We start from the raw sequence: 12,708 nt of genomic DNA, 5'->3' as shown, positions 1-12,708 counted from the left end.
GTAGAGTTTATCCTTTTAAGTATGCGAAGATTTAATAGAGTTAGTGCCGTCCTCAACGTGTCAATTGAAAAATGACCCATTCATTCCCGTTTAAGATGCACAAAGCATTTGGATTACATTAATCAATAAATCAGTCATTTAACAATCTTTATACTAGTTGACCAAATATTATGCTGTAGGTATAACTTGAGAAATATATTGAAAAAAGAAGCATTTTACTTTTTATAAAAGTTTTGAATAAAGTTCTCTCTACAACTTAACTTTGCTCTTTTCACACGATTAAAAGTTTTTATCGAATTCCATAGGTACCTAAACTCACATTCTGTAATGCTATACCCAACACGTAATCAACCTCATTCTTTATTCTCTCTTAAGTGTCCCACAATGCCCTCCTGTTGAGTTGGCAACACAATTCCTTTGTAAGAAATGTAGCTATATACAATACCTATACATATATGAATTGAGTGCCTACTTATGGGTATTTATTGTGATAACCTTCCATTTTAAAATCGGTATTAATATTCACATAAATTCAACTGACTGACTGAAAGAAAAGAAATATTTAATTTCTTCTTTTTCATTTCAATATACTTCTCCAACTAAACGACAGAAATTTCAACAATTTTGCAATAAAGACCATTTCTTTCAGCAGAAAACGTGAATAAAAAGTACAAAAACCTTTGTAAGTTAAAGATAGACAAATCACCAGGGCCCAGTTGAACCTTATCTCATTCATAGAGATCAACAAGTGAATCTGTTCGCTGTCCCTCGAGCGTGATTAGAACGATTAATCTTAATCCATCCATTCAGAAATGTCTTGCGAAACATTCTTGATATAAGACGGTATAGACGTGGAAATAATAAAGTATTCGAAACGGAAAATAAACTAGGAGAATTATTTACTGACAAATATTTGGTACAAGGGTTTTTGATACAATACTATAAACAATACTGTGATTTAGAAGTTTTGGCTTGTTCAATATAATGATTTTATAATAACTTTATCGTAGGCTTTATTTATTTACCAAATATTGTCGATAATAATAATAATTACCTTTACGATTATGATTTTTAGATATTTTTAAATTCAATTATTTACTCTGATCCTACTATAACAATATTTTAAATGCGAAAGTTCGTGAGGATGGATGTATGTGTGTGTGTATGTTTGTAACTCTCACGCAAATATTACTGAACCGATTACAACGAAATTTAGCACACATATAGAGGGTAACTTGGATTAACACATAGGAACGGTTTTATTCCGGAAATCCGACGGGAACGGGAACTATTCGGGTTTTTCTTTGAAAACACGGATGAAGCCGCGGGCGGAAAGCTAATCATCTATATTCTATACTAATAAATTAATAATATTATAAAGCTCAGGAGCTTGATGGTCGAACTAATCTCAGGAACTACTGGACTGATTTCAAAAATTATTTCTCCGTTGGATAAGTGCGCAATATAATATTATGGCTATATAATATTATTTGTACCAACCACGAACGAAGCCAATTCAGAACACTAGTATTCAATATTAATCGGTAGCTATTACCTATATTGCTAATTTTATACGGGTATTAAATTTTGTACAAAATATTTGTTTTTTCATATTTATCATACTCTTAGCAGTAGGTTTTATTATAAGTATTTTATAAAAATAAGTCTATTAGGTAGGTAGGTATATTATACAGAAATTTTAGCATTCTGATAATTTATGGCGGATGGATCATGTCCCAAATTAGCTGGACGAGTGTGACACTTTGATAGTCACTATTGGACTGTGTGTGTAAAAATAATTGAATTAGATTGTATTTAAATACCTGTTTATAACTATGAAATCAAATAATAATAAACTGTACATATTTGAATTATTTCGCTCTTTTCAGACTATGTCGTAGCCAGAACAAGGCGTAGATAAGTATTAAAATAGATACTTAATGCAGATGAAAATGTACAGGTGTAGAGTTGTACACAAAGGAAACCTGAAAACTTTTACAAAAAAGAAAAAGTACAACTTATTTTGCGGCCTTATCACTTATAAAAGATCTCTTCCAGGTGACCTGGGTATAAGGTAATAAGCAAAAAGATAATTATGGATTTATTCATTAAATAGATGTTAAATCTTATGAGATAATCTCCAATACGACGTTCCAGAGAAAGCTTAGCGCCTCAGTACTTAGTAGAAACCTTCAGAGATACGCCATTAAACACAAAAGAAAGTGGGGTACGTAGGTACTTATCTTTTACATGCCTTTTGATTCCTTCCTATAAGACTTGAATGAACCACACGATTTTTTTCGTATGTTTAATTCATCTCATAAATATGAACATTTTAGTATATTTTTCTATTTGTGGGAACTTTATTAACCATTTAACTATTGTTTACGAAGAAATGTCGCATCACATTTTATTAATCGCATACCTAGCACCCGGCTTTTTATGCGTTAAGGCATTAGGTAGTTATAATGTCCTACCTAATTAAAGATTTGATACCGACTATAAAGAATTAGACATTAATCTAATTCAGTTGGTATCAAATCAAAGAAAACGAAAATCAACAACCAACTTCATTCTTTGTGATTTGTTCTTATTTTTTTATCTGAGAAAACACCTTTATCCGCTAAGAAAAAACATACATAGTTAGTACAAGAAGAAATAATAATATTTATTGATGCACTAAATACATATTATAATGCATAGGTACTTAAATAATAATAAAAAGTATCATTTCCCTCCCTCTTACAAAATTGCGCAATCTGTGAAGCCAAACTTTAAAACGCGTTGTCGCTACGATTTTCCATCAAACCTACATAAGTTACAACATCGTTACCATAATAAAGATGATCATAAATTTCAGATTCTAATTATAAAAATACTAACATCGCTTAAAATCATAATTTTTAAGGAAGCTAAGTATTTATTGTATACGCATAAAACTATTACTTACCGATGAGTGATTTCCCGCGCAGTAAATCTAAGTTTTGAAGAACCACAATAACGACCATTGACAAGAACAGTGTGTCGCGTTCTCTTGGTTTTGCGATTTGCGCTTAAATCACGACAGGACACCGCGCCTGCGCCAACCGTATGACGTCAATGAGTTCTTTCACAAAATATACAGGTGGATTCATTAAAATACCGCATCATGCAACGTGTTCACACTACGAAAGAAGATACCCAAAACTATGGACGAAACTACACGCACAAATCGTAACAAACGATACAATAAAATACCTTCACTTACGAGCAAAGGAATAGACCCTTATAATTTACTTTTCATGAAGTAAATAGTACTTAACATTAGAACTTAATTATTAAGAATAGGAATTTTAATCTAATGACCTACTTTAAAGCAGGTCAATCATTATTCCCTCAGGTTCAGTTGTACTGTCACTTGGACAGGATCTTATTTAAATAGGACACAAAATTATTTACCTATCGCTCCGTATTTCAACCCAAATTAGCTAAAGTAGTGTTTTCGTGTGATAGATCATCTTCAAATCCATCTACGTAAATGACATAAGTAAAATTATTTTCTACAATCTCAGTTGGACATACAATAATAGAATGAAGTAGGAAAGAAATTGTATAATATATTTGTGAGCCTATTCCCATATATTAATAACAAGGTAATTATTTAAAGCGTACGTATTTGAAAGTATAGAAAACTGAGAGAAAAATAAAAAGAGGTAGGGGAGAGGGGGGCATAATGGGGACGTTAAGGAAAATACACAGTAACATGATCAACGCAATGTATTTATTAATTAAAATGAATCACAACACTTTGGTTACTTATTAAACTATCATTTGGCATAGAATTTGGTGATGTAAATAATCATATCACGTTATAATTTTAATTTTTTGAAACTATTATGAAAACCCCATCGTGCCCCAGGGTAGGGGCAGAATGGGGTACGTATTTATTTTGCGTCACAATACAAGCACATGTGGATTTCTTCTGTATTGTCGTCATCTACACCAGCACAAGATATATGAGCCCACCGTCCACATAATTGACAAGCCACCCAACCTTCCGAAGACCTTAAATAGTGTGGTTCCCGTCAAGGCAGTACATGCACATGGTATCCTCGTCGGTATTCTCTTCAGAAGAGTCTTTTTGGGTCTTCTGTTTCTTAGAGTTCTTCTTTAACTTGGGGTCATTTGGATTAGAACATTTCTTCGTTCTCTTAAATTGTTCTCGTTTTTTCTAACATAACGGGATACCCCATCGTACCCCGTAGCCATGTCCCCGTTATGCCCCAATTCTCACATTATTTTAAATAACAAATCAAATAAAATGAGTGAGGGTTAGAGTATTTTTGTTCAAAACATATCAATAAATAACTTATCTGCAATAACAAAGTAAATACATGATAGTAGCAACATAAACACTTACCATTTTATAAGCGTATTCATAGTCACTCAAAATTACATGAAATTACGTTGAAAATCGTTTTTCCTATTAAAAATCAAACGTGCGCAGTCTTTCGCCGGTCACTTTCAGACTTAAGAGAGATCAAATTGGCTACCTATTAGCGAAAACAAAACACATCTAGACCGTATAGGTAGTTTTCTGTAAGTGTGGATGGCCCCGTCGTGCCCCGCGTCCCCGTAATGCCCCCCTCTCCCCTACTCAATATGATTAATTAATCAACTACCTACGTAAGTACCCAACACACTACAATAATATTAATTTTCATCACTTAACATACTTGTTACTTGGTAGCTGTTACAAGTATTTTGCCTTTATTAATATTACTATAAAATTGTGAAGTTAAGTAGTTCAAAATATTATTCTCTTACCAATGTGACGTACTCGTGAGAGCATAGATCCCGTAGGTAGATGATAATAATTACCCAATATATATCATAGTAATTATCTATTTGCATATTATTACTTCAAATTATTATTAGTTAGCAAGACAAAACTTCCATCAGTTTGTTTAGAAACTTATGCCTAGTCTTAAATAGGAAAATGCCTAATGTTACTTATCTAACAATTATTATTACTTAAGAAACTACCTACTATGTAATTATAAGTTTACAGATACAAAAATATGACTAATTTTAAAAAGCGAATCTGAATTATACGCCGGCCAGTAACACGTGTAGTGGTTACAAGTTTTTTTTTTAAATTATGGTTTCGCAGTGTTTCGCTGTATACTTTGAATATTTATTACCACTTTAATACCTTACTACTTAGTTAAAAAAATAAGCAGGTACATATCTAAAGTGGGCGTAGCTAGCTACTACTAGCTTTTCCTACGGATATTAAGCTTAGTAGTTAGTACCTAGATAATTCACTTTTTAGATTTGGTTAGGTACCTTCCAGGTCAAAGCCAAGGTGGGGCAAGCGCCCCACCCTGCCCCACCGTGGCATTTGAGGTTCGAACTCGAAGACCTGGATATGACTTTGGGTACATACTACTGTTGCTAGTTACATATTATTTTTTATTGTTGCCCCACCTTGAGCCCATGATTAGCTACGCCCATGCATACTAACAATCTCTGTTATAACAGACTACGAATAACATTTTTATTTAAAGAAGTCCTTCTGTTTGATCTGTGGTACTGTTTAGACGGTGGCAAACCGCAAACGACATAATGGACGGGGACATTGACATAATGTTGACATAATGTCACTATGATATCCATATTGATATCATTCAAATTTCAATGTCAAAATATGTCAGTACAAAAGTCAAAATTCGCGTTATTATTTTTGTGTTGTTACTTGTTATTTAATATTCTCAAATAATGCATTATATTTAAATGAATATGCTAATCAGCTTACTAAGAATCACAAATAGGTTAGCAGTATGTAAGGTGACCACGATGGCAACCAGACAGTCCAGTGATTTGTCAAAGTTTAAGCAGAATTTAAAAGAAGCCAAGAATATTGTTATCTTATCAGGTGCCGGTATAAGCGCAGAATCTGGTATTCCTACATTCAGAGGTGCCGGAGGATACTGGAGAAAATATCAAGCGTCATCACTAGCTACTCCAGAAGCGTTTCGAAATAACCCCAGTTTAGTGTGGGAATTTTATCATTATAGAAGAGAAGTTGCAGCCAAAGCTCAACCAAATGCGGTATGTACATCAATTATTGTCCTGAAACTGTCAATTAATAAATTAAGCTGATGCCCTGATGGGCATCAGCTTTAAACATTAACTTTACCTATAACTAACATCTCACTATATTTCGCTGATTTATTTTCTTTTCCACCTGCTCCATCAATTTAGTACCTTCAGAACTCTACTTTCAGGTAGGGGTTTTTTTTATAATAATAAAAGACCTTTAACAAAGTTTACTACAAATTTTAATGTAACTTTTCCCTTATTTAATTAATTAATATATTCTTTGTTTCACAGGGCCACATAGCTATAGCTAATTATGAATTGAAACACAGTTCAGACAAGAGCATTACGGTTATAACACAGAATGTGGACGGCTTGCATGTCAGAGCGGGAACAAAGAATTTAATAGAGCTTCATGGAAACTTGTACAAAACTCGCTGCACCAAATGTAAAGAAGTTCTTGTTAATATGGACAGTCCTATTTGTGAGGTAGGTTCTTTGTTTCTTTTAACTACCAGTTTACGCAATGTCACTATAAAAAATTATGGACTTAAAATTTGTTATTTAGTATATTAATTAATTACATACAGACACATTTTACAATCTCATTGCATTAATATTTCTCTATGTATCAAATAAATAATATAATATAGAAAGTATCACATTACTTTAAATTCAATTTATGTTAACATTAAGTCTAACTGCATTCTGGTTATTTATTATTTATCATAAAAGTGATATAGGTAGAAGTATTCTGTTGTAATGTTCAACAGAATGTGTTTTTGGAAGTCATAAAAAACTTAACTATTACTTCTCAACTACATTTATCTGATTAAATTGTTATCTTTTTCAGGCATTAGCAAACCGTGGAGCACCAGATCTTAATATTGTTGGCTCAGATATTCCGGTTAGATCTTTACCACATTGTAAAAAGGCTAATTGCGGAGGATTACTACGACCCCATATTGTGTGGTTTGGTGAAAGCTTAGAACCTGCTGTGTTAGAAAAAGCAGGTAATTATAAATAATATTTGGACATACCAGTTGAAATTTAATAATGCATGAAGTAATATAAAATAAAAATTTAAATAAACAGAATTAAATGCATAAAAAAGATGAAAGCTATGTGACAAACATAACATTTTGTTACCCTACAACATCCCTTTGATTTAGTGTTTAATAGTACTAAAAATAAAAGACAATTTAACACTCAAGTATTTTTTTGTTACTTTTGATCAATATATTTATATTAATTATATTTATCTCTGTCAGATTAGAAGAGTAACACATAAGAAAAATTCCCCAGACTTATTATATATATTGTAACCACCTTTTTTTAAATAAGCTTTTTTTATTTTTAATACGATAAACAATATAATTTCCAGGAGAAGCAATGGAAAGCTGTGACATATGTCTGGTAGTGGGTACATCGTCTGTAGTGTACCCAGCCGCCATGTTCGCGCCGCAAGCCGCCGCTAGAGGCGCTATCGTCGCAGAATTTAATATAGAAACAACTCCAGCCACGCCAGACTTTCATTATTACTTCGAAGGCCCGTGTGGAACGACCCTGCCACAAGCTTTGGCTGACTAAATAGTAAATATATTATTACTATAGGTACACAGGCTTGTTAACCGGTTTATAAGGAATTGATTTTCATGTTAAGATGGGGTTTAATCAAATTATGCTCGAGCTCATAAAAGGAAATGCAGTAGATTGAGGGATTGTGCTTATTTTATTTAGTTTTAGGAAAAATGTAACTAAAAATTGTATATAGAAGTATGGTGTAAGTATAAAATTGTTTATGAAAAAATTATATAATTAAAGTCTTATTTATTCTATCTATTGTTTCCTTTCAAGCCAAAACAGGAATGAATTGAATTTGGTGTGTAAAGCACATTTGAAGACTTATTGAATATAGGATATTGTTGATTAGTTTAAATTATTATATACGACAAATAGGCGGAATATACCGTGAAGATGCTTTTAGTATTATTTCAACGTTCACTAGATGGCGTTAATATACAACAAAGATCAAATGACTACAACTTCCCAAATGCCTTACTACTATCTCTATTGAGTGTATGAATGATAATATGAAGGCATAACTTTTTTTTTTAATTTTCACCTGCGTTGTAATCTTTGTTTGTACGTGAACTGATTATATTGTCATATGGTGTAGGTATTCAAGAAAATTTTCAAAATACATTATTTATTACTCGCATTTAGTTTCATCCAAGACAGAGGTGGATAAACACGTGTGCTTTGTAAACATGGTCAATAAAAACTTTGAAATTTATGTTATTTGTGAAAATGTCTTAATGACTAATAAAATCCAAATTTCATTTAAAAACCATCTGGTAATTTCGAGTACAAAGGAAAAGTAAATCATGCACCTTCTAAATATAGACGGCCCTTAGTCGCTGGTTAAATGTGATTTTAAGTACATCGTGTCCGCTTTTGTGAACGTATTATGGCATTCACAATGAAGACGACGTGTAGGGCTGATACAACATTATTAACTACTAGCTTTCCACCCGCAGCTTCGCCCAAAGTCAAAGAAAAACCCGCATAGTTCCCGTACCCGTGGCATTTCCGGGATAAAACCTATCCTATTTCCCGGGTAAAAAGTAGCCTATGTCCTTTCTCGGGTATCAAAATATCTCTATACCAAATTTCATGCAAATTGGTTCAGTAGATAAGGCGTGATTTAGTAACAGACAGACGGATAGAGTTACTTTCGCATTTATAATATTAGTATATGGATAACAAAAACGAACGATCGAAGACCTATGATCAAAGAGTATTTGTGGATGTGTGTGTCTAATGCATGGAAGCGTGTGAGATATTTTATTTATTAAGGGCCGATTTTTCATTTTTCAATCCTTGGTTAAAATTTATCCGTCCAATAAAGTATTACACGAACATTTTAAAATGTCACCTCTAAACTGTCAAATACGGACAATTAGAATACATTTTTGAAATGGTGGTTTAATACGTAATTCGATGAATAAGTTTTAGGGTTCATACGCACTATGCGGGTAGCCGCGTTGCGGGTAGCCGTCCGGCTGACCGCAAGCACAATTATGTACGTAATATTCATTTCTATGCGCACTGCGATGCGGCTACCCGCAGACCGCTCCGGTTGCTCGGAGAGCTGCGGCCCGAGTGACGGTTAGCCGGACGGTTGCTATACGCACTGTGCGGTTCAGTCTGCGGCTGCCCGCCATTGAGTGAGTGTGTGCACGTGGTTGCAAAATGCTTGCTCTCATCTCGTGTTTGCAAATAAGGATGCACCCAGTACTTCTTTCTTTGCTTTTCTTCTATACGTAACGTGTGTAAATGTAGTAAATAGCTGCAACTTCTTCCATTTCCATCTTTGAAATGGATCGACATGACCGCAAATCGCAACGGTTCTTCAACCGCACTATGCGGGTAGCCGCATTCGCAACCGCATCCTGCGGTCAGCCGGACGACTACCCGCAATGCGGCTACCCGCATAGTGCGTATGAACCCTTAACCAACGATTGAAAAATTAGCCCTAAAGGTATTTTTAGAATGTTAGGGTTCCGTAAGTTAAAATTATCTGGCACTTGGCAGATGTCGCTTTAAGATAAAACCGCCATTCGTATTCCATTCTGCATGTATTTGCATGCTAAGCTATTCATTCAATTCTCATCGGATACTTACGTAACAGATGATAAACTTTTAACCTTAGTCCTTAGTTATCGCATTAAAATATAAAAACGAAAGATAAAATCGAAATGTGACATCCCTAAAAATATAGAGCATCAATAGTGAACTGAGTAACTGAGTGACATCCTGAATTTGATTCAGTATGATAATATGTTTAGCAACTTTTAACATTTCTACTAAGTACTTTAACATTACATAAAATACTGGTACCTTACTGAGAACTACCAGACTAGATAACCTTTTAAAAGTAGCTTATGCCACTCTAGCCGCCTATCTCCAGACATAAAATCGCTCCATTGTGACGTGAAACAGACAAACAAACACACATTCGCAATTCGCATTGGCTTGGATACGATATAATATTAATATGTCCATCTTCATCTTAAAAAAGTGAAGTCCCATGTCCCCGTAGTGGGGTAAGGGGCAGATGCATTATGCATACATCTGTTTCACTAATCGATTTTTCTTTAGGGACAAGTAGGTGATCAGCCTTCTGTGCCCTACCAGACCGAGACATTTTTTTTTCGTCGTCTCCACCGGGAATCGAACCCAGGACCCCTCGGTTCTACGCTCACGCGTCAACCACTGTACCAAGGAGGCGGTCATCTTAAAGCTTATCTTAAAATATGTTCTATCTTTAACTAGAGCACCTACCTACTCATAATATTAAAGCCGAATTAAAAAAAAATACTATGGAATGTAATGAATGAAATGTATAACAGGTGAAATTCTCTGTTTGGAAGAGTCCGGACTCCATTTCCTTTTTTTATAAATAACTAGCTTACCACCCGCGGCTTCGCCCGCTTTGACTTAAACCTAATAAATTATATACTAAAACCTTCCTCTTGAATCACTCTATCTGTTAAAAAAACCGCATCAAAATCCTTTTGCGTAGTTTGAAAGATATAAGCATACAAAGGGACATAGGGACAGAGAAAGTGACTTTGTTTTATACTAAGTATGTAGTGATCTGTGATACCTACCTACACATAGCGGAACTCATAATGAAAAGCCGCAATTATTATTAACAATACTTACGATCTAACGAGACGGAGGCTACTTCTGTTGTGCGTTGCACATGGGAAAATGTAGGTATCGCTTAATTATCTTATCTTTAATGGTCACTTATCATTAAACAAACGATTTGTTATACCCACTTTCGTTTATACGATCCATTCCAGTTTTTATGTTTTTTACTACATCTTTTTAGTCATTCTATGAAAATTAATGATAATACCTAGTACCTACATCTTTTCAAAGATTTTACTTTATTTATGTATTTGTGTGTGAAATAGATCACACTTTTGAATGTTCCGTATAAATCTAGTAATTGAATTAACTCATGATTTCCCAATAGGCAGAAGATTATAAAAGCTATTTAATAAAAATAGTGCCTCTATTCTCTACTCTTAAAAGCACAGACCAATTTTATTGGTAAGTTCATAAGCTATAACATAGCTTAGAGGAGATATTTTGCATAATGTGCATGGTTAATAAATATCGCTCGTATTTGAAATAAATAAAATGGTACTTATTTTCTAGTGTTTGATTTTACGCGATAATATAATGAGTAATCCCGTTTAAAATCCGTTAAACAGTCTTTAATTTCTAAAGAAATAATTTCTATTTTTTGAAGTGAAACTTCTTTATCGCAGTTGGAAAATTTTTTTGTGTAGGTAACATTTTTTCGTTCATCTTTTTCTTATCCCTACCACGCGTGATTCGACGCATTTCTGTAAAGTTGCATATAGTTGTAAATTATTTTTTGAAAAATAAGGTCATAAAAAAGTTTCACTTCTTACGTGTGTACACTGGTACACACACACATTTTTTTTTTTTTAATATAGGCAGGTACTTACCAATTAAAATATAATTTGGCCGATAAAAACAAAATAACACGACAAAAAGTCGTGTAAACGGGCGCTTTAATCATACGCTTATTGGAAAAGCCCACAATCGGCAATCTCATTTGCACTATATTCGACATTTTCACTGAAAATAATTTATATTGTATCAACGATCAAACAAGTTTTTTACAATGCAAGAACAAGGCGTGTACATCAAGATGATACAAATAAAAGAAGAGGATTGTAAGAAAAGTTCAATTTACATAGGTAAGAGTGTAAGACTGAAAATAGCATTCGGAATTATTTATAATTAGTTTTGCTATGCGCTTCCTGTTCAACTACGTACTTAAACTACTTTTAATTTATAAAATAATGGATAGAAGTACTTAGGTAAGTAACATGAATAAATATCCTTGTCATAATAGGCGTTGATATATTATTTGGGTTATTAATTGCTATGAAATGGAGCAGTAAATTCTTGGAAGAATGAATATTGTAGTTCCAGATTTATCGCACAATAACATATATAGTTAATCCGACCGTGATTTATTTGTCTCAGTGTTTCTAAGACGTACCTACCTACTTCAACTAAGAATTTAAGAAAAATCCAAATTCCAATTCAATCTTGCAATATAATTCATATACAATACCAGTGGTGAAGGAAAATATTTGTGTCGATTTATTATTAATAAAATATTCACAGTCGAAAATAATTCATTATTAACAATTCTAGAGATAACTGTTAAATCTAGTCATATATACCAACCGATAAATTCAACTGAAAGCAAGGGCGGAAATTAAAAAGTTTATTTAAGAAACGTGAAATCGACTCAATATTTAGTGCAATCACAACATTCTTGAGTGTAAAGCGTCAACATGAACATCTGTTCTCTCTCAAATGCCACTTCGTTTACACGGGATATAAGTAATCAATAAATTAATGATGATAGTTATTGGTGCTCTATATTTAGTTGAGAAAAAAAAATACTTATTACAACGAAAGTTTTGGAAGCTTTAAAATATAAATTTATAACGATGCTCGTGCAATCTGCAAATTTTAATAACATCATACGAAACAGGAGATAAA

At 33.3% G+C, this 12,708-nt stretch overlaps 2 protein-coding genes across 3 annotated transcripts in view; one reads left to right on the top strand and one right to left on the bottom strand.

Moving 5' to 3' along the window:
• LOC123693075 overlaps nt 1-3,077 on the bottom strand; it is a 56,751-nt gene extending 53,674 nt beyond the window's left edge. For both annotated transcript variants that reach the window (XR_006751646.1, XM_045638026.1), the window contains exon 1: nt 2,951-3,077. Coding sequence is in view for 1 of the 2 variants with exons in the window: in XM_045638026.1 (XP_045493982.1) it covers nt 2,951-3,008 (58 nt within the window). In the remaining variant the exon portion in view is untranslated. The remainder of the gene's footprint in view (nt 1-2,950) is intronic.
• Nucleotides 3,078-5,681: 2,604 nt separating this feature from the next.
• LOC123693087 (NAD-dependent protein deacylase sirtuin-5, mitochondrial-like) lies at nt 5,682-7,919 on the top strand. Its single transcript, XM_045638041.1, has 4 exons — nt 5,682-6,093; nt 6,376-6,570; nt 6,935-7,094; nt 7,466-7,919. Exons 1-4 carry the CDS (start codon nt 5,776-5,778, stop codon nt 7,669-7,671), a joined length of 879 nt encoding a protein of 292 aa, XP_045493997.1. The 5' UTR covers nt 5,682-5,775; the 3' UTR covers nt 7,672-7,919.
• The last annotated feature ends 4,789 nt before the right edge of the window (nt 7,920-12,708 follow it).

Source organism: Colias croceus, chromosome 7 (genome assembly GCF_905220415.1).
Source record: "Colias croceus chromosome 7, ilColCroc2.1".
NCBI lineage: Eukaryota > Metazoa > Arthropoda > Insecta > Lepidoptera > Pieridae > Colias > Colias croceus.
The sequence above is the reverse complement of the archived record's forward strand: the minus strand, read 5'-3'. Positions and strand labels throughout refer to the sequence as shown.

Bases quoted from the DNA above. Each gene is read 5' to 3' on its own strand.
- LOC123693087 (XM_045638041.1), top strand. From the start codon at position 5,776: ATGAATATGCTAATCAGCTTACTAAGAATCACAAATAGGTTAGCAGTA. The intron at 6,094-6,375 runs GTATGTACATCA...TTTGTTTCACAG, and splicing joins CCAAAGCTCAACCAAATGCG to GGCCACATAGCTATAGCTAA. The intron at 7,095-7,465 runs GTAATTATAAAT...TATAATTTCCAG, and splicing joins TGCTGTGTTAGAAAAAGCAG to GAGAAGCAATGGAAAGCTGT.